Raw genomic sequence first — 13191 nt, 5'->3', positions numbered from 1 at the left:
TATATAATCTTAAATTCAGTTTATACTAATTGAACATGTATTTAGGTGTGGTAACTGAATTAAGTTTTTATACTTTATAAACTGAATTTTCATGAATGACAGAATAACATCATTGTGAGGGTGTGTATGAGTTGATTTAAATTTTAAGGAACTCCCACAGTCCACAATTAACAAATGTCAACCACGCTGATTGGCTTCCGCGTGTGACTGACAGCGCTCCTCGGCCCTTTCGACTAATGGGCGAAGGGCGAGGGCGGGCACATGTGTACAGTAATCAGCCCTCTGATAAACCGCGTGAGTCCGAGTCCCGCTGTACGCTGGTGCACAGCGGAGTCGAACCGGTGTCTGCGGCTCCTTCCCTCCGCGGAAAGCGCGTCTACACACGGTGAAAGCACAGAGGGGACATGGGGGAGAGGTTCGTGGTGGTCCCGGTGGACGGAGGAGGTGCGATCGCCGGGGAGAGGGAGCGCTCGGACGCGGTTGTCTCTGACCCGGCGCCGGACACCGGTGGCAGCGCCGGTGGTGGTGGTGCGGGAGCGGAGGAGATAGAGGAGGGGGAGGACTCCGTGTTCGAGCCGCAGGACCCCAACACTGTGGTGCCTATCCTGGAGTACAACCGGGAGCCCAACAAGTACGGTAAGACGCCCCGGCCGCGTCCCACTTCTTATCTCCTCTGTCTATCCGAGGATTAGACGTCGAATTTGACTTGGGCTGCTTGTGCCTCTGCAGACATTTTAATAAAGCTGCAGCTCCAGACATGCAGCACAACACGGAGCGATGCACAGTCTCAGAAAAGTCCCACAAACACCTGTTGGGAGCAACTGTTGTCAAACAGTCAACTTGAGAACAGGAGAAGTTTTCCTTTCTTTTCAAGTTTGACAAACAAATGCTCTCCAAGCTGAAACACAGTTCAAATTTACCATCCACGCTAATCAAAATGTAACCTGGCTCACTGGGACTTAGTGACTCTTCTGAACTTGATTTCCTCTCCTCTGAGTTTGAAGAAGCACAGTTTACTCATTATATCACAACAGCAGAGCTAGATTCAGTTCTGTTTGGTTTTAACACTTGCACCCTTTTAAATAATGGAGATCTGGCAATTAAAATACTGTAAATCAGATGAAACAATAAGAAAATCAACTTGAAGTTGGTTTAAAACTTCTTGCTGGTGAATATCCTGTGATTTAAACTCACTGTAGAGTTTGAATATTGATCCTGCAGAAAACAAAGGCCACCATTTCAAAAAGGAGATGTGATAATTCAAGGAGATTCTCTTGAAATCCACTGAACTATGTTTGCGATCATCACACTTTGCATGTCTCAGAGCCATAACTTGTCTGCAGCCTTTACTTGCTCGACCAGTTGCTCACAAACAAGATGCTTCTATAGCAACAGGTCTGAGGGTCGGAAGGGGCCAGAGTATTGCCTGGCACGCTGGCCAGGCAAGCATGCACAATTTTGTGTGCCGATGATGGCTCACTGTGTGCACAGACAAATCTGTTGTGTGTATTGATCGGTGATCGTTAGAGCATGAAGTGTTTTTGTTCAAATCTGCTGAGCTGCAAAAATGTGTCGTTGGCCGTTCTTTTTTAAATGTATTATGTTGCGGTGTACCAGAGTCTCACAGCGAGTTCAGGTTGGAAGATTTTTAGCTTGAGACAGATGCAGCTCGCAGCTTCAGTGACTGAGCTTGTGTTTTGGTTCAGGCTATTTCATATAAATCAGAGATTTTGAGTCATTTAAAACTAAAAATACAGATGAAAAAATGATACAGATCACATATAGTTTTGCTGTTATTGACATAGTGTGTTAGATCCACTAGTTATGTTAAATCCAACAGAGAACTGACAGGATTGTCTTTTAGTCTGACGACATTAGAAGAAATAAAGATTATAATAATTTGATGCTTCTGTTTACTTGAAATGCGTGTATCTTGATTTTTGTCTTTCATGGCTCGAGATTGTGGATTTCCGGACAAAGGAAATGATTCAGACACTGCTTGTATACATATAATGCAGCATGGGTATAATAAAATAAATCAGAAGTTATATTTTAAACTGGATAAACCACTACCTCAATCTGTGAGAGTAAAGTGAGTGTAACTGGTAGCGTAGCCAACACAGAGCTGCAGGGCCACGACAATGTGTTCCACATGATTTCCTCTTCTATTATACAACAACAGGTCGGCACTTGTGTGTTCAGTTTTAATGCATAGATTGAGTTTCAGTCAGATTAAGCCAAGAAAAAGGTGGGTGTTCACATTTGATTGTGTATGGGTGTTGTTCTTGTGTTCGTCCTTAGAATAAAAACAGCATTATTGTGTGTGTGATAACACAGAAAACATTTTCGATAGTCTTAAGAACAATTCAGTAAAACTGAGTTTTGAGACGATTTAAAAGCAGACACTGAAGTTTCTAATCTGACCTCCTCAGGAGAACTATTCCAGAGGGTTGGGCCCCCGACACCAAAGGTCCTGTGTTTTGTATTTCTCTCAGCACATTGTGTGATCTTTAATCAGAAAACATTTTAATCTCCTGAGTATTTGTTACATGACTCCAAAGAAGAGTGTGGACACAAACACAGCTCATGTTGTGGCACCATTACAGAAATCAGCTTTGAATCATGGTGTTTCTATAGACAGAGTTTACTTGATTAAGTCATTCAACCCTGTCTGGAAATATTTCCTCTTCATTTGGCCTCATTTGCAAACAGACAAGATCTATGAAGGAGCATTAAGAGAAAAATAAGAGAAAACGTTTGGATGTTAAGGCCCGACTTTGGTGCCTCTGGTTTTCTGATATCAATGTTTTTACCTTAATTGCATATATTAATGAGTTTACCCTCCTGACTGATAACATGTAGTGAATTATTGTGAAGAAGAATCAGAAGTTCGAAAATTAACATTGACTTTGTTTCACACAAATCAAGAGCAAATTCCTTGGTAATAAAATAAATCTGTAAACAATGGATAAAGGAGGCTCCATAACATCATGTTTTCATTACAAAACATGGTTCTGAGAATCTGACATTACAGCTATAACACTGTTTCCAGAACAGAATCAGTAACGTTTATTACTGTCACTAAAACATCAGTAATGCGTCAGTGGAATTTAATCTGAAATGTAAATATGTTCCTGAGTGAAAGAAAGGAGAACATAGACATGAGTCAGTATCAGTCCTCCTGTCCTCTGCTGCTCTGACTCACTCTGTCTGCACTGCCTCTGCAAGCAGCTAAGTTCCAAGAGTTTGCTAGATTTGTGACAATTCTTCTGACCGAACGCTTGAAAACATCACTTTTCTACAGTCGCTCTGATGAAGTATAGTTAATTGGCCTTTTACTTTTCACTGCACTTAACAAGTGTTCACAACGGCCATCCTGATCTGCCTGTTCCTCCGTGTGTGTGTGTTTTTGAGAGAGACCAGAAGGTAAACAAGGCTTCATATCAGAATATAACCGCTTATGCTTATCAAACAGGAAAATGGTTATAAAGGCCTTTCTCCAGTACAAGCCTTCCAACTGCTTTACAACACATATAACACTTTTCCCCGCATCTTTGCTCTGTTCTGCTGAGATCTTTACAGATGTACTGTTTCTGCACAAACATCCTGTTCTCCTGTTTGAATCTTTCTCCTCATACTCGATCCCCAACCAATAGAATGCCAGGTATGACGTTGACCAATGAAATTGTCGCTGCTTCCCTGTGGGCGAAATGAAATAAAGACCACGCTGTTGAATAAAGATGGGAAAGAAACTAATACTTGGTCACTATTTGAGGAAATGAGATAATGAAATAGTCTGGACTTGGTTTTGGCTGGCAGTCGGTGTTTATGGAAAGCTTTGTCCATGTCCCACGAAAAAGGATGAGACTTTACTATTTTTGCAGTTTTATTTCCCTGTAAAATAAACATTTTGGGCTGTAAAATATTTAATTTTGGGCTCTGGGAAGTTGAGATGGATATTTAATGTTACTTGTGAGACCAAACACTTGATTGAAAAAAAAAACCCTGGAAAAGTAATTTTGAATCTTAAAAAGAAAATCGTCTTTTCCACTAGAATTAATTTCAACATCTTAAAGTGCTAACTTGTATGGAGACTGTAACAATTTGGCTTTTGGACGGTGGATTTGACACTTTAAGCCTGTACCAGTGATTCTTGCAGTCATGTGAAGTGCGGTATTAAAAAAAACAACCCAGGACTGTATATTATCACAGGATAATGAAAACTGGTCATTGTGTGTAATTAGTATTTTATTATTAAACTTTGACCTTTTGTTCTGTGAGTTATTCGTTTTATTTCCTTCCTCTACTGCAGAAATTGCATATATAGTAATCAATATATGGCTGATAGCACGTTGGTTACTTCTGCTAAATGAAATTCCTCAATGATAAAGTTGATTACTGTAGCAGATAATGAGTTTAGATAATGGATGGGCAGGCATCTTACCCCGCAGAGCCACATCTATTGGTATTTTCAGTAACACAGAGCAACTTGTGTGAAGCAGCAGGCTGTTGGAAAAGGTTCTTCTTTCATTTTTGTATTTACTGATCATGGCAGTTTTTGACAAGTTGCTTGTCTTTATATTTTTACATCATTAATAACAAATTCTTTTTAAGGCTTTGTTATATGAGTTTAAAGTTAGATTTTTCTTCCACTTGAGCTCTGTAGTGGGTTAAATCACCTCAACACTGTGCATGACGTAGCTGCTTATGAGGTTAAACACAAACACATTGTTGTTATATTTTTTATTTATCTGTGTCATCAGGTTTGCAAATTTTTCGTGGGCAATGAGTAACATGTATTGTAAATTGGCAGTGGCAGTTATGAAGAAGTGGAAAATGTAGACAAGTGGACACTGTGTGAGTGATACTGGCTGTTTGTTTCTCTAACTCGCCCAGACCATAAAAAACCTGCAAAAGAGCAGACCTGTTTCTTTTTCCTTGAGTGAGGCAAAAGCCAAACTGTGAGTGAAGTTAAGCAAAGTGAATATGAGCATTATTATTGTAAGCAAACCAGTGGTGGATCTAGGATCTCTGTCAATAAGGGCCTATTTCTTGTTTCCTGTTAACTCTTAATCAAAGCCCCATAACATTTAATATATGTACTTAAAAAAAATAAGGAGGGCTGAGGCCGAGCAGCGGAGTGGTCGCCCTCCAACCAGAAGGTCGGTGGTGTGTGTGAATGGGTGAATGGCAAACTGTAAAGTACTGTACTTTAAAGTGTTTTGATTGGTCATCAAGACTCGAAAATATATAAATACAAACCATTTACCTCAGTGGCCAATCGGATTTCAGCTGGGGGGCACTGCCCCCTGGTCCCGCCTCTCAGTTGACCCCTGAAGCTGACAATGTATAAAATGCATTAAGACAGTGTTTATAGTTTAAAGCAGTCTTTCTCAAACCACGAGGCACAGCGAGGGGGTGAAATGATTTTCATGAATCTAAAGCAATGGAAAACTAGTTAAAAATAAAATGGTTTAGCTATAATTGCTACAAAGATGAAAAAATAATAGCACAATGCCAATAAAATATTCATCAACTGTGTGATTGTCTTTTCTTCTCCCTGAGGTGATTAGGACAGTCTAGTCTTCATCAGGTTCATTTAAAGCACCATATAGATTACATACAGTATTTTTTTATTTTTTGCGAACTAGCTCAAATCAATATCTTTTGTAATAATGTGAAAAGTTTTAGAACCCCAGGTATAAAGTATTTGCTCTGAAAACATACACAAGAGATGCAACAAATATATTAATAGTAGATGAAATCACACGAGTAGCCGTCATGGCATAACGGGGGATGTCCCCATGGTGCTTGCCTGAGATGCAGAGGATCACTAAGATTACATTTGGATTTATGGGGGGGGATTAAGGAAGCAGTGAAAGTTAAATGAGGTTCTGCAGGGATAAGGGTCTCCAGAAGGTGTCGGATTTAAAGTAGATGAGACAGTATGCAGACGCAGGCTGTGACAGTTCACACACTTTGGGGTGGGGTTGGGAAAAACTGTGTAGGCTGGTTCTTGAGCATTAGGTTTTTTCACAATACCAACATCATGACTGATAAGACAGCTGCTCAGATATCTCAATGACAATGCCAGAAGCCATTTCTCATTTATTGTCTGGAGGTTTAGTCTTTTTGAGGGTTTGAGCTCCATCAGCATGAGGAAGACCTTTCATGCTGGTTAAAATTGTAGCTTATGTGCTTTTAAGTGTTTTTTCTGAGTGTGAACACACCCAAGACAAATTTAGGACACAATCTGAGATCCAATCACTCTGACAGAGATGGTCTGTGACGTATGTGTTCACATTCTTTTAAAGGTGCGAACACAAATGTGTCCTGGGCCACGTTTGAAGGACAGCCTACTCAATGTTGTTGAGCTGCAGTTTCATAATGAGGCGAAAATGTATTCGCTCAGCTGCTTCTGCCCCTCCCCTGTGAACCGACGTACTCGGAGGTGACCACTTGTGATCAGATCTCTGGAGACGCATTTTAACACCAGCAGAACAGGGTCACACACTCTGCCCAGCACATCAACCTAACTCAGGAAATGCCCCTCTAAGTATCTGCAAGGTATAAAATGTAGTACAGCACTATTTTAACTACAGGATATTGCAGTATGTTTTTAGTATTTATTTACTGTGCAACACTGCTTGAACACAACCTGTTTCAGCTGAGGCACTTTGGCAATAATATTGTGAAACCTTCAGTCTGTGCACTCAAAAACATTCACTCTCATAAACATATTTGCTTCAGTAATAGCTTGTGTGTTCTGTTTTTGTTGGTCATTGTCTTGGTGGGGAGATTATTTTTAGACGATCAGAGAAAGCGATACGTTAATTAACTCATAATTGGTATAAGAGCAGAGTGACACAGCTTCTAAATTAGTTTTGAGCCTTCAGAATGTTCTCACTACACAGCATTTTGTTGGCATGCGTGTGTACATTCATGTTTAAAAAGGCATGCACCTTGGGTATCATGTGCTGCCCTCTGCTTTATTTGGAGTCCAGCAGTCAGCATGAGCACCAACTGGGCCCTGACGTCCACCATATCTGCTCCTGTGGCCTCCCAGTGTGGGGCCTCCCCTGCCCGTCCTGCAGGGGATGTTTGTTCCAGTAGCCTGCTATTTACATGCAACACTCAGGAGGGGGGGGGGGGTTTCCCTCGCTGGTCAGACAGCAGGGTTTTTTTTTCCATCTCTTTTAGGGAACTAATATAGTTAAAGTTTAACTCAATTTTCAAGATGGTTTTTTAATCTTCTGAATTTCTTCCCTTTGTCATTTGTTTTCAAATGTCAACAGTGACATCTTGCCTTTCATTATAATAGGTTTATGGTACACTTGTGATCATAATGATAGTTTAGCCTTTCTGTTGTTTGTCATTTAACCTGAAGAAAATCATAAACTGCTGGAAATTAATTTTTGTCATTCTAACCATGCAGACAGACACATCTTTCATGTCTTCACCAAACTTCGTTGGGTTTCATAATAAATGCCCGATTTGACATCATGACTGAGTGAAGAATTTGTGGTTATAAAACGGATTTGTGTGTGTTTGTTTGTGTGTGTGTTTGCGTGTGTGTGTGTGCTGTTTCTTTTTCTTAATCGTGACAGAAATGGACCATCAGGTTTGACACTATGCAGCAGTTGTCAACACGACATGACTGGTATGTGCTGTTCAAAGGTTTTGTGTTGTGGGAGTGTTGATGATGAATAGCAAGCTTCAAGTGGATCCTGCTGTTACTTATATGTGTGAGGAAAAATAGATAATGAGCTCTTAGATTTGTTATTTAAACAAGATTGATATTTTAAATGAAACTTCTTATGGTGTAAAAATACTTGTCAATGCTCTCTAGGTGCTGATCATGTTTTTACAGCAAAGTCACTTATGTTAATTTCATGGGTCGCTAGATGACAGGCCAAACCTTGTGTTTGTCTGTGCTCTCTGCATCTGGTGTTCGTGTTAAGATGAAAATGGTCGGGGTTTGATAACATTTCATACCAAATCTGCGTTTCACCCTTTGACACATGAATCCTCTCTCATTACTCATAAAGTAATGAAGAAAAATGAAAAAACTTAGTTAAGGTGATAATCAGCTGTCGAAAATCCAGAAACACTACAGTTTTTCGTGATGGCTGATAATCGGCTAACCTTAATTAAACTAACGCCTAATGAGATGAGCAGCAGACACATTTTGACACCTGATTTTCACACAATCTATTTGATCCAAATGATGAAGGTCCAGGTCCAAAGTTATCAGGTGAATGAGCTCAAAATTTGATTTAATATGCAGCAAAAGTTTAACTGGGAATCTCCTGTATTTGGTGTGCTGCAGGCAGCTGATCATTTCTTTGGTGTTCGCTGGTGTTCATAGAGAGATGTGTCTTTTCACTCACAACATAGTCTTTGGCACAGCCCAGTCAACAGCTTGGAGCAAGCAAATTAAACAACAGACTAAAGTTTCAGTAAAGCAGTTTAAGAAGTGACGAAAGAAGCCGCAGCTGATCTTATCTGTACTAGTGTAATTTCAGTCAACAAAGGTGATCGTCAATCCCCACTCTACATCACGAGTCGCATGCACACCATGCTCCTATATATCGTGCTCCTCTATCGGACATCATTCACACACTTTGGCAATTTGCCCAAGGACACTGCAGACTGGTGATGATGCAGATTAAACCACAGAATGACACGCTCTACCTCCTGAGCCACAGTCACAATAAATGAGGTGCCAATAATGTTTTCTCATAAAAACTAGAATGACACAACAGTCCCCTTAAGGGGGGGACTGGGATTTTCTGTAGTTTACACAACATAAGAGCATCATCTTATTTATACCATATGAATAATTAGAACTTTTTTCAATTTTAACTTCAGGACCTTGTGAAAAGAATTAGTGTCAGTGTAGACCACAGCTTCAATGTGCCAGGTGCATATTTAATAAACATTTTGGGAAATATTAGTATAAGATTAGATTTAGATTAGGCAACAGGTTGCGAATATTAAAAGCCTCAAACTGGGATTATGGCCAAAAGCATCTGATGTAGACATCCCTAAGTAATATAATTGTGCACAATATCTAACCAACCTGGAATCCGGTTCTTATCTCTTCTAATGCTCTGTAAATAGAGTGCACCTATTTTTTTTTATTCCAGACACATAATACAAGTGGCCAGATAACAAATAACAGTAGCAGCTTAGAGCCATTGCCACTGAAAAGTCAGTGAACAGACGTGGGAAAAACTTATGAGAGGTTCTCTGCATGCAGATGGTCATGGGGTTTTCCAGCTGTTCAGGGGTTGTCCAGCATTTTGTAAGTAAGGAATTTGCTGTGAGTTATTTGGGTCATACTGTCTAAATACACCAAGTAAATACTGATTTAAAACAAAATAAAGCCAAACGAGTTCTGAAAATCTAAATTTGAAATGACCTGGCAAAGAATACTTGTGTAAATCAATAAGTACAGTACATACAGGGAGCGGGCACACTGGAATAGTTGATGGATTTCCTCCTTTCAAAAGCCCTACAATAAATGCTGCCACTGTGAATTTTATGATCAGTTCTTGTTGATGTCAAAAGATTTTATGGGATATTGTTTTTTTCTATTAAGGGAATAACATACACAAAGTAAAATATACTTTTATGTAAGTATATTGTGTTAATTTCCTGCATTACCCAGTTCAGGTGTACACATTATTGTGTCTTCCCCAGCTATATACACGGAGATAAGACATCTTGGTACAGTAGGGCTTCCTTGGCGGTGGTGTTGGTGCATATCAGGTGTCAGAAATGTGTAGGGAGACACATCGCGTGAGTATCATGTTCTGTGTGTCTTTTGAATGAGGAGCCTCAGGATAACCTTAACCCCACGGCTGTCACAAGCAGCCGAAATGACTGAAATACAGTCAGGTGCCACCGATGGAACTGATACAGTGGAATCTTCAGTCATTTGCTGTATCTCTCATGACTTGTACTGAGCTGTCTGCCCAAAAATAACAGAACGAGAGCTGACTAAACACTTGAGTCAGCTTCTGTCTCTCCTGAGTCCTGAATGTACCCGTCGGGTGATGTGAATGTCCAGCGATACCTGGGATGTCAAGAAAGATAAAAGACGGGAGTTTCACACGCCTGATTACATTTTTCCAAAGATTTTTATCACAAGCATTGCTTTCTATCGTTGAAATACAGGCCCCACTTCATTGATCATTTTACATTGTGTTGTCTCTCCATTTAATGAAAACGCTGGATTTACAGAAAAAAAAAGGTTGAAGGAAATGCTGTATTTAGTGTAAACAACTTCGAAAGAGAGGAAAGTGTCACCTGAGCCTGTTGTGTCAAATAGTGTTTAATGGATGACTGACAAGTGCGCTGTTACCTGATACATCTGAGGCGTCGCCGTCCATGTGTGCAGGGAAGTCACGACAGACTTCATGTTGCCTGAAATCATGCAGAGTAGCATTTACACATACTTATACCATACCAATGTGTTTTTTTCCCTTGACCTTGATAGCTGATTGTGACTAATGGAATTATCATTACATTTCCTAAACTCTTCTTAATTCATAATTTTTGTTTAAGTCTAGCTGCTGTCCTGACCTCGCCCGGCTAAGGTTCTCATTAAACAACAGTGATGGAAATGTGTAAGATAAGATAATCCTTTCATCAGTCCCACAATGGAAAAAAAAACTGCCCCATGACAGCAACTAAGGGGTTCAAGACAATCTGTAAAAAAGTAAGAAATAAACATGCGATACAAATAAATTGGAACAAAAAAGTTATACATAAAATATGAAAACAAGAGCAACCTAAACAAGTAGAATTAGAAAGATGGGGACAATATGAAAATGAGAGTGATATAAGAATAGTCATTATTGTCATTATTTCACAATGTTAACAGGGTTGTACATACAAAGGCATTGAAATTGCTCAGACCAATGTTACAATGAAATGACCCCCAAGGGAATTATAGTATTGTCGTATATTGTCAGAATTCAGGTGCATGTGGTCTCCTATGGGAGCAGCGCTGGTTGTAGAGTCTGAAAGGAAAATCTTCAGTCACCATTAGGAAAGTCTGACTGGGTATGTTCACTGGTATTGTTCCTCTTTCGCTTCAGTTGCATCAGTGCTTTTTAAAGGAAAGGGGGCATTTCCTAGTTTACCCCTCATTAGCCTACATGGTGTGCTGTTAATGATGCTTGTTGTTTTGGATTAGCGGACCCTGCCTGCTTCTGTTCATCCTGTTGCTCTACATTTGATTAATATATAAAACACATGGTTCTTTCATAATTTCTCCCGATGGTGATGGTGAACTTCCAGTTTTGATCTCATGGGGGCAACACAGGGTCATTGTTGAGAAGAAAAAAAAATGATAGAGAACAGAACAGCTAAAATACTAAGAGGTTGGTTTTACATTCAACAAATAAAACTTGATGATGTTGGAGTAACCTTTGCTCCCACCTGAGCTATAGCACGTCATTGTATGGTACAATATAATTCCTTGTTTTCTTTTCTTCGCCCTCTGACATCTCTTCATCCAAAGCAACTAAGCAGTGCAGTTTGAAGAGGAAGTGTAGAGAGAAGGAAAGAAGCCACGTGACGAAGGCCATGACCCAAACTCACACGGCGTGATGAACGGATCATGTTCTCGTCTGTTAACCACCATGCTTTTCTTAGATTCCTGCAGTTGTGTTTCTATTGAAACGTTTTACAGTGTGCACACCCACAGGGAGGTTGTCCTTTCTCCTACACCTCCAGAGGGCGCTATCAGTCACTAGTGAAGATTAAATGCTCTTGAGCAGGCCTAATGTCACAGTCATTTGAAGTGATGTTTTCTGAATTGTCTACATTAGTCCTGCCATTATTATGTTTTTAAATTTTAACTTTTGCTTTGTCACAATATATATACTATTAATACGTGTATTATTAATTAATATTATTGATTTATTATTATTTATGTCGGAATAATCATATATATCAACAAATTGAAATAAATCGAACTTTGTTTTTAGAACAAATAAAGCAATATTGTATTAGCTTACTTACTGTATAATTACAGATGTAAACAAACTTTCAATCAAAGTTATTTTGAGTGTCCCACCCATGATGGGTACTTATTGATTACTGTGCTTTTCAGCTCAGTACTCTTCCGCTGGAAAAGAGAAACTGAACCTTCCACCCTCCTGTTCTTGTCCTTGGACTGTACTTAGTGTCTCTGATGCATGTCCAGTCTCCTCCCATTTTGCCTTGTAGACTCAATCAATATACCTATTTTGGTGTTGGAAATCTGAGCCTGTAGAGATAAAGGTCAGTTTAGTTTTTTTTTTAGGGCAGATGAATGCATCGCTGTGTAATAGACTAAAGCCATCCGCTTTTTGCACTTTATTGTTGTAGATTTAATTTTAAAAGGATAAAATTGGAATTTGTTTTACCATCAATCTACATTCAGTAGTTTCAAAATTAAAAGTCTGGAACAACCAGGGCTCCTAGAGTTTGTTGTCCACTGAATAACTGGACCAGAAGGGCTCAGTTAGCTTCCATCAATCAGGCCTTAATGGTAGAGTGGCTAGATCGAAGTCACTTTTTAGTGAGTGACACATGATACCCCACTCGACTCCCTTTTAGTGCCAAACTGAATTTATAGCAGACGTAAAAATGGCTGTTCACAGACAATTGAGAGGATCTGACAGGATGTGGCTGAATCCAATAAACAGCCTGAATCCTAGTGGGCAAAACCTGGAGCGACAAGAGTATTAAAGGTGATTTACCCATTTAAATTAAATCCATAATGTGCATTAAAGGTCCACTGTGTAAGATTAAGGAGAAGGGATCTATTGGCAGAATTTTAATGTAGAATAATCCTCATGATGTTTTCACTAGTTCGTTTCATCTAAATTGTATGAATTGTTGTTTTCTTTTCCCTAGAAAAGGCCCTTTATATTTAATTACTTTATATTTACATGGAGGGTTCTTCTCTACGGAGGCCGCCATGTTTTTTATAGTAGCCCAGAATGAAAAACTAAACACCTTTTGAGTTTTTAAGACAACTGAAGCTACCACAGGTTATTTTTCATGTTTGGAAGGAGAGGGTGAGGTGAGGGGGTTCAGCTGCAACATGCAATTGCAACACTAAATTCTACACACTGTACCTTTAAGTCATACCATTCCATGTATTAATGGAAAGTCTTCAGTGATTTATAT

At 39.5% G+C, this 13191-nt stretch overlaps 1 protein-coding gene across 4 annotated transcripts in view; it reads left to right on the top strand.

Annotated features, from left to right (window-relative positions):
• The first annotated feature begins 284 nt into the window (after positions 1–284).
• The window catches only part of slc12a7b (solute carrier family 12 member 7b), a 56613-nt gene continuing 43706 nt past the window's right edge, over positions 285–13191 (top strand). For all 4 annotated transcript variants that reach the window (XM_069512043.1, XM_069512042.1, XM_069512040.1 and 1 more), the window contains exon 1: positions 285–636. In XM_069512043.1, the coding sequence (XP_069368144.1) occupies positions 405–636 (232 nt within the window). In that variant the 5' untranslated portion in view covers positions 285–404. The remainder of the gene's footprint in view (positions 637–13191) is intronic.

This window comes from Paralichthys olivaceus, chromosome 17 (genome assembly GCF_024713975.1).
Source record: "Paralichthys olivaceus isolate ysfri-2021 chromosome 17, ASM2471397v2, whole genome shotgun sequence".
Taxonomy (NCBI): domain Eukaryota; kingdom Metazoa; phylum Chordata; class Actinopteri; order Pleuronectiformes; family Paralichthyidae; genus Paralichthys; species Paralichthys olivaceus.
This window is presented reverse-complemented; position numbering and strand designations above follow the sequence as displayed.